This window comes from Protopterus annectens, chromosome 10.part0, assembly GCF_019279795.1.
Source record: "Protopterus annectens isolate FY-2018-M chromosome 10.part0, PAN1.0, whole genome shotgun sequence".
Taxonomy (NCBI): Eukaryota; Metazoa; Chordata; order Ceratodontiformes; family Protopteridae; genus Protopterus; species Protopterus annectens.
In genome coordinates, this window is record NC_056744.1 from 1,008,177,788 (window position 1) to 1,008,190,515 (window position 12,728).

General features: G+C 39.0%; 1 protein-coding gene across 1 annotated transcript in view; it reads right to left on the bottom strand.

Annotated features, from left to right (window-relative positions):
- Positions 1-4,389: 4,389 nt before the first annotated feature.
- Positions 4,390-12,728, bottom strand: part of HECTD3 (HECT domain E3 ubiquitin protein ligase 3) — a 1,089,315-nt gene continuing 1,080,976 nt past the window's right edge. The window contains exon 22 of the mRNA XM_044085764.1: positions 4,390-4,671. Coding sequence (XP_043941699.1) covers positions 4,587-4,671 — 85 coding nt within the window. The 3' untranslated portion in view covers positions 4,390-4,586. The remainder of the gene's footprint in view (positions 4,672-12,728) is intronic.

A 12,728-nucleotide genomic window follows, 5' to 3' on the forward strand; every position in this document is an offset into this window, starting at 1 on the left:
GGGCCCTACACCACCTGGTGCCCCCTTCCTGGTCTATTTACATTATCCAGTTTACTGGAAAAGTGCCCCTGCTACAGCGGTGCCCTAGGCGGCCACCTAATTGGCCTATGCCTAAGCCCGGCTATGCAGGGAATCAGATGGTCAAGCAGGAAAGAAAAAAAAAAACTTAGAATTGTTATTCCTCTAGAATAAGGTGCAGCCAATCACCCAACTCCTTCCTGCCTCATACTCTACCTTAATGTCTGTGCTCCCTTTACCTCCTTTGCTTTTAGTTCCTTGCTCTATAATGTTCTTCCTTGGTCTACTGTCTTTGAACTCTTGTAGTAATTCAGAATGTACTCTTCAGCTCCCTGCAACTTGCGGAAAATGATTTCATCCTCCTGACCACCTTCTCAACAGCATCCTTTGGTAAGTTATATGCAACCAAATGTACTATTACAAGTAGAAATAACCTTTATTTTGTAGCCACCACATTCTAATCATGGGCCTTTCTTTCTAGTATCAGCCAGGACCATTTTCACCATCATTACATGCTATTTTTGCCTTGCATCTAACTACTCTTGCAGCTCAACCCACTATTACCAGAAACTCCCTCCCTCTCAACCTATTATCTCCAATCCTACAACCACGCTACCTGTGCTGGTTTCTACACCTTCTTTTAGATTACCAACGCTTGCCCTTTCAAGTGTTGCCAGACTAAACCAGCAATCCTTTGCAGTAGTCTTCTGGGCTACCTGCATTGCACATGCTTGTTCTTCCCACTACCATACTACACTATACCATTTGAAATGTCAGGACTTGCTTTACATGGAAACTGAATGGCCAAAAAAAATGAACTTGCATATACTAAATCTTTGATGGCCACTGCTTAGAATATTCCCCTTTCTCCAAGATATGGAAATCTTGGATTAGTATATATAGGTTTGGGGGTATGGGGCTTGCCCCTCTGCAAAAAAAAAAAAAAAAGTTTAAGAGAAAGGACCAATATTCAAGATTCGCTCTTCTCATGGATTTTTTTTATTTTACAAGTGCCGACATTTCAAAAGGGAGCCTTTTAACTTTTAAGTTAACCCACACTTTTCTTGATCATGTGGGTTATTGTCCCAAATTATTACACTGCCACTAAACAAAAGCAATGAACAAGTAAGACAAAATTATATGTTGAGCTGTCATTATAAAATCAGCCTACATTCATTCTTGACTGCACATAATTACTATTGTACATGGTGCAAATGTAGCACAGGCAAAGAAGAAAAATATGTGACATTTGAAGAATTATTTAACGGTTGTAAAAATACAAAATGATATTGCTGAAGCTGTCACTATGGGTGTTGGCATGCAGGCCTAGCTTTAACAGAATGTGGGATAAGTGAAGAAAGAGGGAGAGAGACAGGCAACTAAGAATAAGCTACATCCTACAATCACAGAGTTAGTTTAACACTGGATGATACAGTCTGTGATAATGTGAGGTAGTGCTAGCTGTGCATATGTAACATATGCCAACATAGCTATCCGGAGTTCTGTAAAGAATTATATGTCATTTGAATATCAAACTGATTTGCACAGATGCTTGCATTAAAATGTATTTGTAAAACTGCTTGTGTTAAAAATGTATGAACAGTGGGGTCCTGCCGGACAGAAAAGAAATATACACGTGTGACAATGTGAGGTATGGGAAGCTGTGCCAGGAGAAGTAAAGCAGTGCATGTCTGGCATTTGCCAGCATGGCAGGTTGACGTTTTGTAAATAATCTTGTCATTTGAGTGTCATATTGATTTGTAGAGATGTTTAAAGTAAAAATGTATTTGTAAAAGTTGCTTATGTTAAAAATGCTGCAACAGAATCTTAGAGTTCTTAATGTGTATTGTGCCAGAGTCAGGTGACTAGATGTGATGTCATTCTATAACCAGCTGAAGGATGGAACTCTGGCAGCAGCAGCTTGCTTTTGTTTTTCTCTGGAACTTGTTATAAAAGTTCTAGGTCAGTTACCAAAGTTCAGTTCAGTTAGTGTGTAGTATCTCATCTTGCCTTATGCAAGTGAGAATCTCAGCAGTACATCCTGCCTTGCGATTCTAAGTGAGTTAACTAGGGAAAGTTTCTCTTTAGTTCAGTTAGGAATAATACAGTGAGATTAGTTTACTAATATTTTCTTTTTTTTCTGCATCGGTGAGATTGTATCTAACTGTGTTATTTTTATATTTCCTATGAGTGAAAGTGTTTTTTTGTTTATAACTAAATATTAAACATTCTAGTTTCCCATTTTATTATTAATTTTTAAATATTTTATACCTTTGCATTGTGGCTGATATTTCAGAGAATACTTTTAACATCTTGAGAGTACTTGTGCTTATTTTAGTGACACTGCGGCCACTCTAAGTCTTAATGCTTTGGGTCACACCCTACCATTTACATCAGTATTAATTTGACACAGTATAATTGGTTACCCCTTTGTAAGAGCCTTAGAGTATCTGGTTGGTGGCCGCAATCTATTTGTACTCTAGAGAGGGGGCACATAGCTGGTGAATCTGTGTCAGCCTTTCCCAGGTGTGTGTGGGCCAGATACTTGGAAATGGGACATAGTGCTCCAAGGTGGGCCTTGTTTCGGATCTGTAGAGACAGAGTCCAGCCCCAGTGTAGCATGTTCTCTGTGTGCTCTTGGGGAAAACTGTGTTTGATACAGACAGCTGCATTTGAAATTCTGTGTAAACCTATTCCTGTTTTTTAGTGACTGCCTCTCACCAGTGTCAATGGTGAGGAATGAGGCTCCTTAATTACTGGCCCAGGGTAAAGAGCGGCTGTAACAACATGCATATCAGGCTGCATTGTTGTAAGTGCTGAATATATATATATATATATATATATATATATATATATATATATATATATATATATATATATATATATATATATATATATATATATATATATATATATATAGAACACTGAAAAAGAAGGGGTTAAGCTCAGCCCAGCTAAGCTTAAGAAAAAATAGTTTGAGATTAAATGACTTGATTTAGGCCATAAATATTCTCACATGTTTGAATGCAGCAGGAGACGCAATGTCTACAAAAAACCTTTCTGCACGAAGGGTAGAAGTGTTGGAATTGTTGTATAGATTTCCAGATGCTATATTAAGCCTTAGCAATGTTCTATGTGTGTATTGTGACACGTCTGTGTCAAATACTGGCTAAATTGCTACAGAGGAGGTAGTGTGGGCACCACACAGGTGACCAGATGTGATGTCATTCTGTAGCCAGCACTGAAACTGTATTTAGATACTAGTGAGAGATGTGACAGAAGCACTCAGCACTCTGTTACTGAAAACAGACACAAGACACTCATTCACTTCACTTCATCTTGGCTTGCTCTAGCCAGTAAGTAGGGAACTTTAATTCTTCAGTCAGTTAGGAAAATATAGTGAGATTAGTTAAATTTTGTTTTTTCTGTATCCGAGTCTTTCCATCTGTTTTTGTTTTATTTCCTGTGATTGAAACTCTGGTGTTTATTTTAAACAGATATTCAGTATTTTCATGTTTTCTTTTTCATTATTTATTATTAAATGTTTCTATACCTTTCATTGTGGCTGGTCCTTCAGAAAATATTTAACCTTTGAAAGCACTTGCATTTATTTAGTGGCAGTGTGGCTCCACATTCCTAAAAGTCTTGCTGCTTGGCTTGGAAATGCTACCATATGTGTATGTATTAATTTTACTAAATATAATTGAGTACCCTGATAAGAGCCTTAGAGTAGTTCATTTTGGAGTGTTCTGGTGACAATATTTATCTTACAGTCGTAGTGAAGGTGGCATAGTGGGTAAATCTGTGAAAGCCTTTCCCAGGGCGTGTGTGTGTGTGTGTGTGTGTGTGTGTGTGTGTGTGTGTGTGTGTGTGTGTGTGTGTGTATGTATGTATGTGTGTGTGTGTGTGTGTGTGTGTGTGTGTGTGTGTGTGTGTGTGTGTGTGTGTGAAATTCAAATCTCAGAGTCTGTGTGTCAGGTACTTGGAACAGTGACACAGAGCACTGATTTCACATAGAGGGTGGTGGAGGATTTGGTTTGGAACACCTGGCTGAGAATTCAAATCTGAGGTGGTCAGTGTGGAGTCTTATTTGGGGCCTGGAAAAAAGTCCAGCCACAGGAATAGAGTGTACATTCCCTGTATGTGCTTACAGAAAATTGTGCTTGGTACAGACAGCTGCATCCAAAAATACTGTGCGTGTCTACTTTTCCCTCAGTGAACATTCCCTGCCCATGTCAGTAGTGGGGATTGAGGTTTCTTGATCACTGGCTCAGAGGAGGGACTTCACACAGTCATACAATCCACCTCTCAAACTTTAAATTATAATTTCCAAAGAAAGACACTTGAAAAGTCAAACCCAGCACTACAAGATCTAGGAGAAACAGATTTATTATGTACATCCACTAACTTTGCCTCCAAAGAACACTGATAAAATATGAAATGAAATGTGATGAAAACGTCCACAGAAGAAAATGATCTTCCGTATCTGGTCTGCTGTTTAAAAAGAAGCAGAAGACAGTGATGGCAACAAAGACAGCAATTTCTAATCTTCTGAAGTCTCTCTGTCATTACTCCTCCCATGGGCTCATGTCTGTGTCAATTGCCACGCAATTATAGGCTGCATAACGCAACTTCTCTTCACATATCTTTGCACTGAAAAACAAAAATAGAATACTGCTAGTTTCCACCTGAAGATAACAGACTGCATTGTGACATTTACAGAAAGCATATTTAGCAATTTAGAAAATCACTGCTAAAATGTAGTTTCATACTAATAACTAAAGCAGACTACAGCTGGTATTCAAGCAAAAGTTTAACACATCGTTCCACCTTTTCAGAATCTAATACAATTTTTAGTGGCATAATTATTGTTCTTTCTCTTAACACATTATCAGATTCATTGTTAAAAAAAAATGAACATTTTACAACAGACCATATGGATAGACTCTAAATCACACCACACCACTGACCCTCTCATCTACGAAAGAAAAGTCCTTCAGTCTCCACTAGACACAAGAAAAGTACTCTTTGCCTCCTTACAGAAAAATAAATGGAAACACTACACAGAAGCAGCCTGTTCCCTTCCACCACTACAAAACATACATGCTCTCCTACTCAAAAAAAATCAAGACTTGGCTTAGTAGGTCACTGATATGCAATAAATACATCTTCTTCTTTCGGCTTTTCCCGGTTAGGGGTTGCCACAGCGGAACTCCGGTCCGCTAATGATTGGCAGTAGATTTTTACGTACCGAGTTGCCAGCTCTGACGCACAACCTTCAACAAAGGTATGCCCATTCATGCATGTCTCAACACAGAAGACGGTTTAGCTGAGAATCGAACAGGACGTCATACTGTGAGGCGACAACGCTACCACAGCATCATTCATTAATTACCATACTACAACATTTACCCTGGTTACACAAAAAGTGAATACTAAATATGTACTTAAAAGTACAAAATCTTGACTTTCTTTGGCCACCCCCTCAAGGAAGCCAGTCTAACTTTTCAGAACCACTGTAATTAAGTAGGAGTACATACTTTCTCCCTAGTTTAGCTACATCTATTAAAAAAATGGAATCAGCAGATGGTCAAAGATAAACTGAATGGTAAGCTGTGAAGAAGATGCATGAACTTCCTGTTAAAGCACCACCCCAAACTGAAAATCCCTTTGAAAAACAGTAGGATATGCAATAATAAAAACATTTACACCTCTTCCCCCCATGCCCTTGTCAAACATGACAACCTTTAGAAACCTGATTTAGTCTGCAAATCTGTTTTGCTGCATACGTATATATTAATGTAGAGATGTAAATTACTGCCTGCTTGATCGCTTGACACACAAGAGTACTTATTCTGTCAACATTCACATTTTTTTTCTGTATTCTTCTAGCCTGGTTCATGTCTGAAAAGGGTCATCAGATCAACTTATTTCACAAATCATAGAAAAGTATACAGATATATTTGTGGAAATGTAGTTCTCAGAACATGTCATCATTATGTGGTAGGCTGTTATTCCACATTTAAGTCACTAAACACACATTCCCTAATAGTGTTTTATGTTTGCAGAACAATACGCTTTCTTGTCATCATATCTTCCTCAGATTTCTGTGTCTCAAGTTTGTGATCCTTTATCCACCAAAATGAATCACAGCTGTCATACTTTGGATTTTATTTCCTTCTCAATCCTAATGGATTTTATTTCCTTCTCAATCCTAAGCCTTCTCAAAGGTATTACCTTGTGAGGCTCTTTTACTCAAGGTCCACCCCCAACAATTTCACTTATGCAAATTTTCCACTTTATGAAAATGTTTATGTTCAAGCACTGTACAAAAAAAATAAATAAAATAAAACAATAAAGGAAAACAATACATTACATAAAACACTATAAACCAGGCTAAACAGGCATGCAAGCAGTAACATGCATAAACATCTGTGTAAGGAATATTCAACAAAGAAAGAACAGCATCTGAACAATCCCCTGGAACAGCAAGGTTCAATTTACTACTACAGCATAATTTTTATTCCATCCTTGTGTTTCAGTTCCAGGACATGCAGCTTTTCATAACTTTCTTATTGAGAGAGTGCTGTTGCTGAAATCAAAATAGGCTACCCTGAACTTTTTCCTACTGGAACTATGTGGAAACTACTAACCAGTCAGTGAGATGCTAATGATGTTGCAATATCCCCTGCAATTTACTGACAGCATATTTTAGTGGGGTAAGGCAACAAGCTGCAGGTAGCATACATTTATTTAGGCATAGCTTGTTTTCCACTACCTGTATCTGCATGCTGTGCAATATGCATTCAATTCCTTAACCAGACCAAAGCTTCCAACTTCCCTGAACAGTTGTCTCTCTACTGGTCCCCTATCAGCTTAAAAGCATGTGTTTTTATTTGTGTGTATTTTATCTGTAATAGACGCATACACAGAGCATAAAATTACCGATATATTCCTAGATTTAGTACCCTTTTTCAGACAGGCAAAGGAGGACAAAAACAACTATGGAAGGGATTCCATTCAATGCAGATGAGTCGCATCACTCATATGGCAGCTGCATGAAAAGTCATCATCATCCACAGAGTTTACCAGACAAGTGGAGAAAGGAAGCAGATTGCCAGGACATTTTCCTACTGTTTAACACACACACACACACACACACACATACACACACACACACACACACACACACACACACACACACACACACACACACACACACACACACACACACACACACACACACAAAACTACCAACAATTTAAAGAAACCAATCTACCTAACATATGTATTTTGCATGTTGGGAGAACCACACCACATAGAAAGAATGCGTTCGAATACATGAGAGGACATAAACACTATGCACAGAAGATGTACCATACTAGACAGATAATGCTTTGGCTAAGATCACAAAGTGCAAATGCCCTTCAGAATGCACAATATATGCTTCATTAGGATGTACGGAAATCAAAAGCTAACAGAAAGCATACATTTCTCATGACAGAATGCAGGCTTGAAAATGGTATAGAAGTAAATTTTTCCCTTTAAATTTCATTCAGTCTACATGTTTCTATGCACCTCCCATATTATATATACTTTTAGCATATAGCTTCATAGTGTGTCAGTTTGCTACTTTGCTGTTGTGCTGTAATGCAGATTTCTGAACAAACATTCTAACTTCATAAAATGGATCATCCAAACAAGACATCATACTTTCTACTGTGAGAAGAAAAATAAAAAGGTTGAACAAAGCTCACTAATGCTACATAAAGACCTGTTTTCCCCCACAACAACTAGTATTTCAAGGAAAAAGGGTAGAATACTTTAAGACAGGTGAAACACCAAAAACTGGTTACCACATATGCAGTGTAACTAACCTAAGACCTTTAGGAGCTTCTCATGATACACTGCAGTCATCCTCTGTTACAACTTCACAGCTATCTCCCTGGGGTCTGCTTTTCTTTCTTCTGAGTCTTCCTTCCTCATCAGTTTAACTGATGGAATGCACATAAAAGGAGGGGAGTTTCCACTCATTTCTTTCCCATAAGAAAAGGGACAAGTCCTCCTTACTAGTGCCCTGCGAAAATGGCTGATTGCTAAAAAGAGAAAGAAGAAATATCAAACTCTGGGGAAGGGGGATGGAGACAATGCTCCTGCTCTGATTAATCAGAAACCCTCAGAAATTTGAAGTTACGTTACATGCAATGTAATTAACTTTTCTTCTAGGGCTTTCATTCAGCAGGACAATTAACCAGCAGGAAAAAAAAAACATAGACCCATAAAAAGAGGAGGACATGGGAGCTTCATTAAAGAAAGACATTTAAAAATAAACCTATAAAATGCTTTGTACTTGAAATGAGGGTCCAGACTACTAATGTGTAATGGGTCATCCAAGCTGAAATCAGCAAAGATACCATTGGCAGAAGACCCTGAAAACAAGCAGCAGAAACAGTTATCATTCTAGCTAAAAGAAAACTTTGATAAGGCTTCAGAGGTTTTCCTGCCAAAAGATGATGCCTTTTGATATAACAGTGTACCAAGCAGATGTCAGCTACGACACGTTTGGAGTCTATGTATACAAGTGTTTAGCTCTGCACACAGTAGCCACACAAAACAAATTATGATTTATGGCCATTCAAATATTCAGTCTGTTAAAAAAGCTCATTTGCTAGACTGCACTGGGAAATGCACCAGTAAATGAATGACTTTATTCAAAGTGAATCCTAAGACCACCTTTCAAAGGGTTCACACAGGGAAACACCCTCAATATGGATGACCAAAACAAAGGTTCCTCACACCAAGGGGCTTAAAACTCTGCAATACACCTAGATGATCTTACCAACAAGAATTATAAAATTTATCAAGACACAAATTTTAAATCCATCAAAGCCACAGAGAGACCTAATTAAACATTTAAACATAACATTTAAATCCCAGGATGGTACCAAGACTCTTACAGGAGGTTTCAGCTGTTTCAACTGATTGATTGAATGCTCTGATCTCCCTGAGACATTGGAAAGACAAAATAAAAGTACCACATTGACAAACGACATGAGATACATTCTGAAAAAGACCCGAGATACTCAGGAGAAACAAAAAAAAAAGGTTCAAACCCTTTGTTCTGGGTCACACCACAAGCCATTGTCACATGGATGTGTAAATGACTCTGACTAAATTATTTGAGGTAAAGACTGAGGCATGTAACCTGTCTACTGTTAAGCCATCAGATGTTAAACATGCTGATTCAGAATTGTGAGATTAGGAGGGGTAACACTGCAGCACAAAAAAAGGTTTTATGGAAGTAGTCTGGTAGAAGTACCACATTTGTCTATGCCAATAAAGGACTATCAAAATTAATGCGACTGAATACATGCTTTGAGAAGGATTTTCTAGATAAAATGGCAGCTGGAAAGGCAAAAGTGAACTTACTTTCTGAGACAGAGTGAGTGAGAGTGAGAGACAGGGGTGCTTAAGTATTATGCACCAGCAGCACTTGAGAAACTTGCTGTCTACAGCTGTACAACTTGGTTTAGCTCTGGTGTATCCCTGAAAAAAAATTGCACTAGTGCTTGCCAGACCTCCCAATCAAAACCTAGGGCTGCAAAGTGGCTAAGTGCATCTGTGAGGTTGCTGGAAAGACTTGGGATGTGATGTGTAAAAAAATAGTCAAGCTTTTTGATGCAATGTCCCTCATTGTTTGCTAATGTAAAACATTGTGATTGCATTGTCTATTTTAATCAGTACTGCCTTCTCTAAGACTTGACACACACACACACACACACACACACACACACACACACACACACACACACACACACACACACACACACACACACACACACACACACACACACACACACTCTGTTACAAAGATTTTATTTTGTAAGTGTCAGAATACTGATATGCAGCTTCCAATAAAATTAAATTCTCTCATCCACTGTTGTCTGAACCTTGACGTGGGCTTCTCAACCATGAAATGAGGCATCTCCCATGACAGGGTGGTAGGCAGAGGAGTAGCTGGACCATATGGCCACCCAGGGCAAGGCCCTCATTTGCTGTATTGCTGCCTATCAAGCAGTGCAGCTGCATTGCTTGTTTTCTTTCTCCAACTGTACTGACAATCCCTTCAGTAGTTTGTCCATGTATGCATGAGCACCAAAATTATACATTTCTCCCAATGACCCTGTCAGTAGTCTGTCCATGTATGCACGCAAGCACCAAACAATATCAAAATGAAACGTTTCCCAAACGACCCCTTCAGTAGTCTGAATGAAAATGACATCATCAGATCTATGGATTTAATCAAACTGAATGAAAGCAAAGTAAAGCTAAGAGTCTGAAAAAGGATCATCTCAAACTTTCTGAAGCTTATAGTCATCCCAAGAAATGAAATATGACAGAGAAATAAATGTATGTACATACTGTACATTAAACAATGCTTGTAAACTACAATGCATATATACAATTTTTATGCAACTCATTTGAACTACTGTGTAATTGTTTACTTTTCTGTATTTTTTTGTGAAAATGTTTTGTATTTCACCCAGGCTGAGCTTGAAATTGGTCATTATTGATCAGTGCACTACCCTGGTAAAATAAATTAATAGAAAACTGCCCTAAGAATACAATGAGATCCTCCACTGAAGTGAATGAAAGGAACTAATAAAGTAGATCAGAGAATATGAAGATTTGCAGAATAGTTCAATAAACAGAGTGAGGCATCTGGTGAATATGCAGAGCAGAAGATAAGCCATAGGGTAAAGGTTTTGAAATAAACATTACAATCGTGTACCTAAAATTAAATTAACTCTTGTGAAATATACAAGTATGAATGTAAAGGTATAGTGTACTACATTGTAGAGAATGAATCCTCCACTTGAGAAAAGGATGGCTTGAACAAGTTTGCACTTTTTCTATTGAACAAAAGGATTCAGTACTTCTAGGCTTCAAAACAGGAGGAAAATCCTGTGTCTTTCTGTTGCTAAGGACATGTAGTGAAACCTTCTTTCTCAGACATAGGTAACTAGGTCTGTATTTCTCTTCTGTAGCAAAAGAAATTCTTCCAGAAAACATCAAGATGTTTAACAAATGCAGGAGTCTGGTTAGCTTAAATCTCCATGGCAAAGCCCTCATCCAGCAGCTGAATGACCCACTGATCCACATCCGAATATAAATGGCAAACCTTCACTTACCACCATTCCCAGATCTGGAAGGATGATAGAGGTACCCAGCGTTAAGGTTGAGGACAAAAAAGAAGTTATGTACTCACCACAACGTTCCATCTGAGTAGTTACTCTTCATTTTTCTGCAACCTGTGGGTATTCGGATCAGGCAACTTAACAAGCATATGCTCCGAGCTCCAAGCTCCTCCCCCTTACCCATAACACACCACCATCTCCTACCTTCCCTCAGATCGAGTTTGCCACAACTCAAACCAATCAGCAACTCAAACTAGAGTAAACCACCCATGCTAATCACATGAGAAGGTTCGGGGGAAGGAGGTTGGGAAGGTTGCAGAAAAATGAAGTATAACTACTCAGATGGAACGTTATGGTGAGTACATAACTTCTGAAGTAGTTAACTTAATTTTATCTGCAACCTGTGGAACAGAGTCCCCAGCTACTGAAATTCCTGGGAGGCCCTCATGGAAGGATATTCCTGAGCACCGCAGAGCCGAAGGATGCTCTCCCTCTAGAGATTAAATCCAACTTATAATGAGAAATGAAGGTATGTGACTTAGCCCAAGTTGCTGCTGCACAAATGTCATCCAGACCAGAAAGCAGTAGACATCGTCACAGATCTGGCAGAATAAGCTTTAACAGGACCAGGTGGAGACAAGCCTTTGTCTTTGTAAATTTGCAAAATACATAGTGTAATCCATCTAGCTAAGGAAACTTTGGAGATGGCCTTACCCAAAAAGGGCTTAGAAAAGGACACAAATAACTTATGGAAGGGCTTTGTTCTGTGTAAATAAAAACAAAGTTGTTTATGAACATCTAGCAAATGCAGTTTATATTCACCCTTGTTCTGAAAATTTGGGAAGAAAACAGGCAGGTTATTTGTTTGATTCAGAAGCCACTTTTGCTAAGAAAGAAGGGTTTGTATGGAGAGAAACCCTGTCATTGTGGAAGATCAAGTAAGGGGGCATGGCAGACAAGGCTTGCAGCTCAGAAACCCCCCTAGCCAACGTAATGGCCACTAGGAAGGCTGTCTTCCAGGATAAGAACTTCAAATCTGCTGATGCTGCAGGTTCAAAGGGGGAGCGACTATGGCCTGCAGAACCAAGGTAAGGTCCCAAGGAGGAACAGGGTTCTTAACTGGGGGACATAAAAGACACATGCCTTTAAGAAAAGCATTACACAATCTAGAAGAGGTCAGGGCATTCCTGTTTTCGCCGACATGGAAATTTGAAATAGCTGCCAGTTGCACTTCACAGTGGAAGAACTGGCCCCTTGCAGAAAAATGCTGGCTAAGAAGTCCAGTACCGCAGAGACAGGAGCCGTAAAAGGATCCAGCTTTCTCTGAGAAGCCCAAACAGAAAATTGTTTCCATTTACTATGGTAAATCTTCCTAGTGGAGGACTTATGAACCACCACTGGAATAGTTTTCACTGAAGACGAAAGACCAGGAGTCCAAGCAATCAAGGGAACCGGAGCAACCAAGCTGTCAGCTTGAGGCTGTCCAGGTTGGGCAGACAGGCGCCCGAAGAA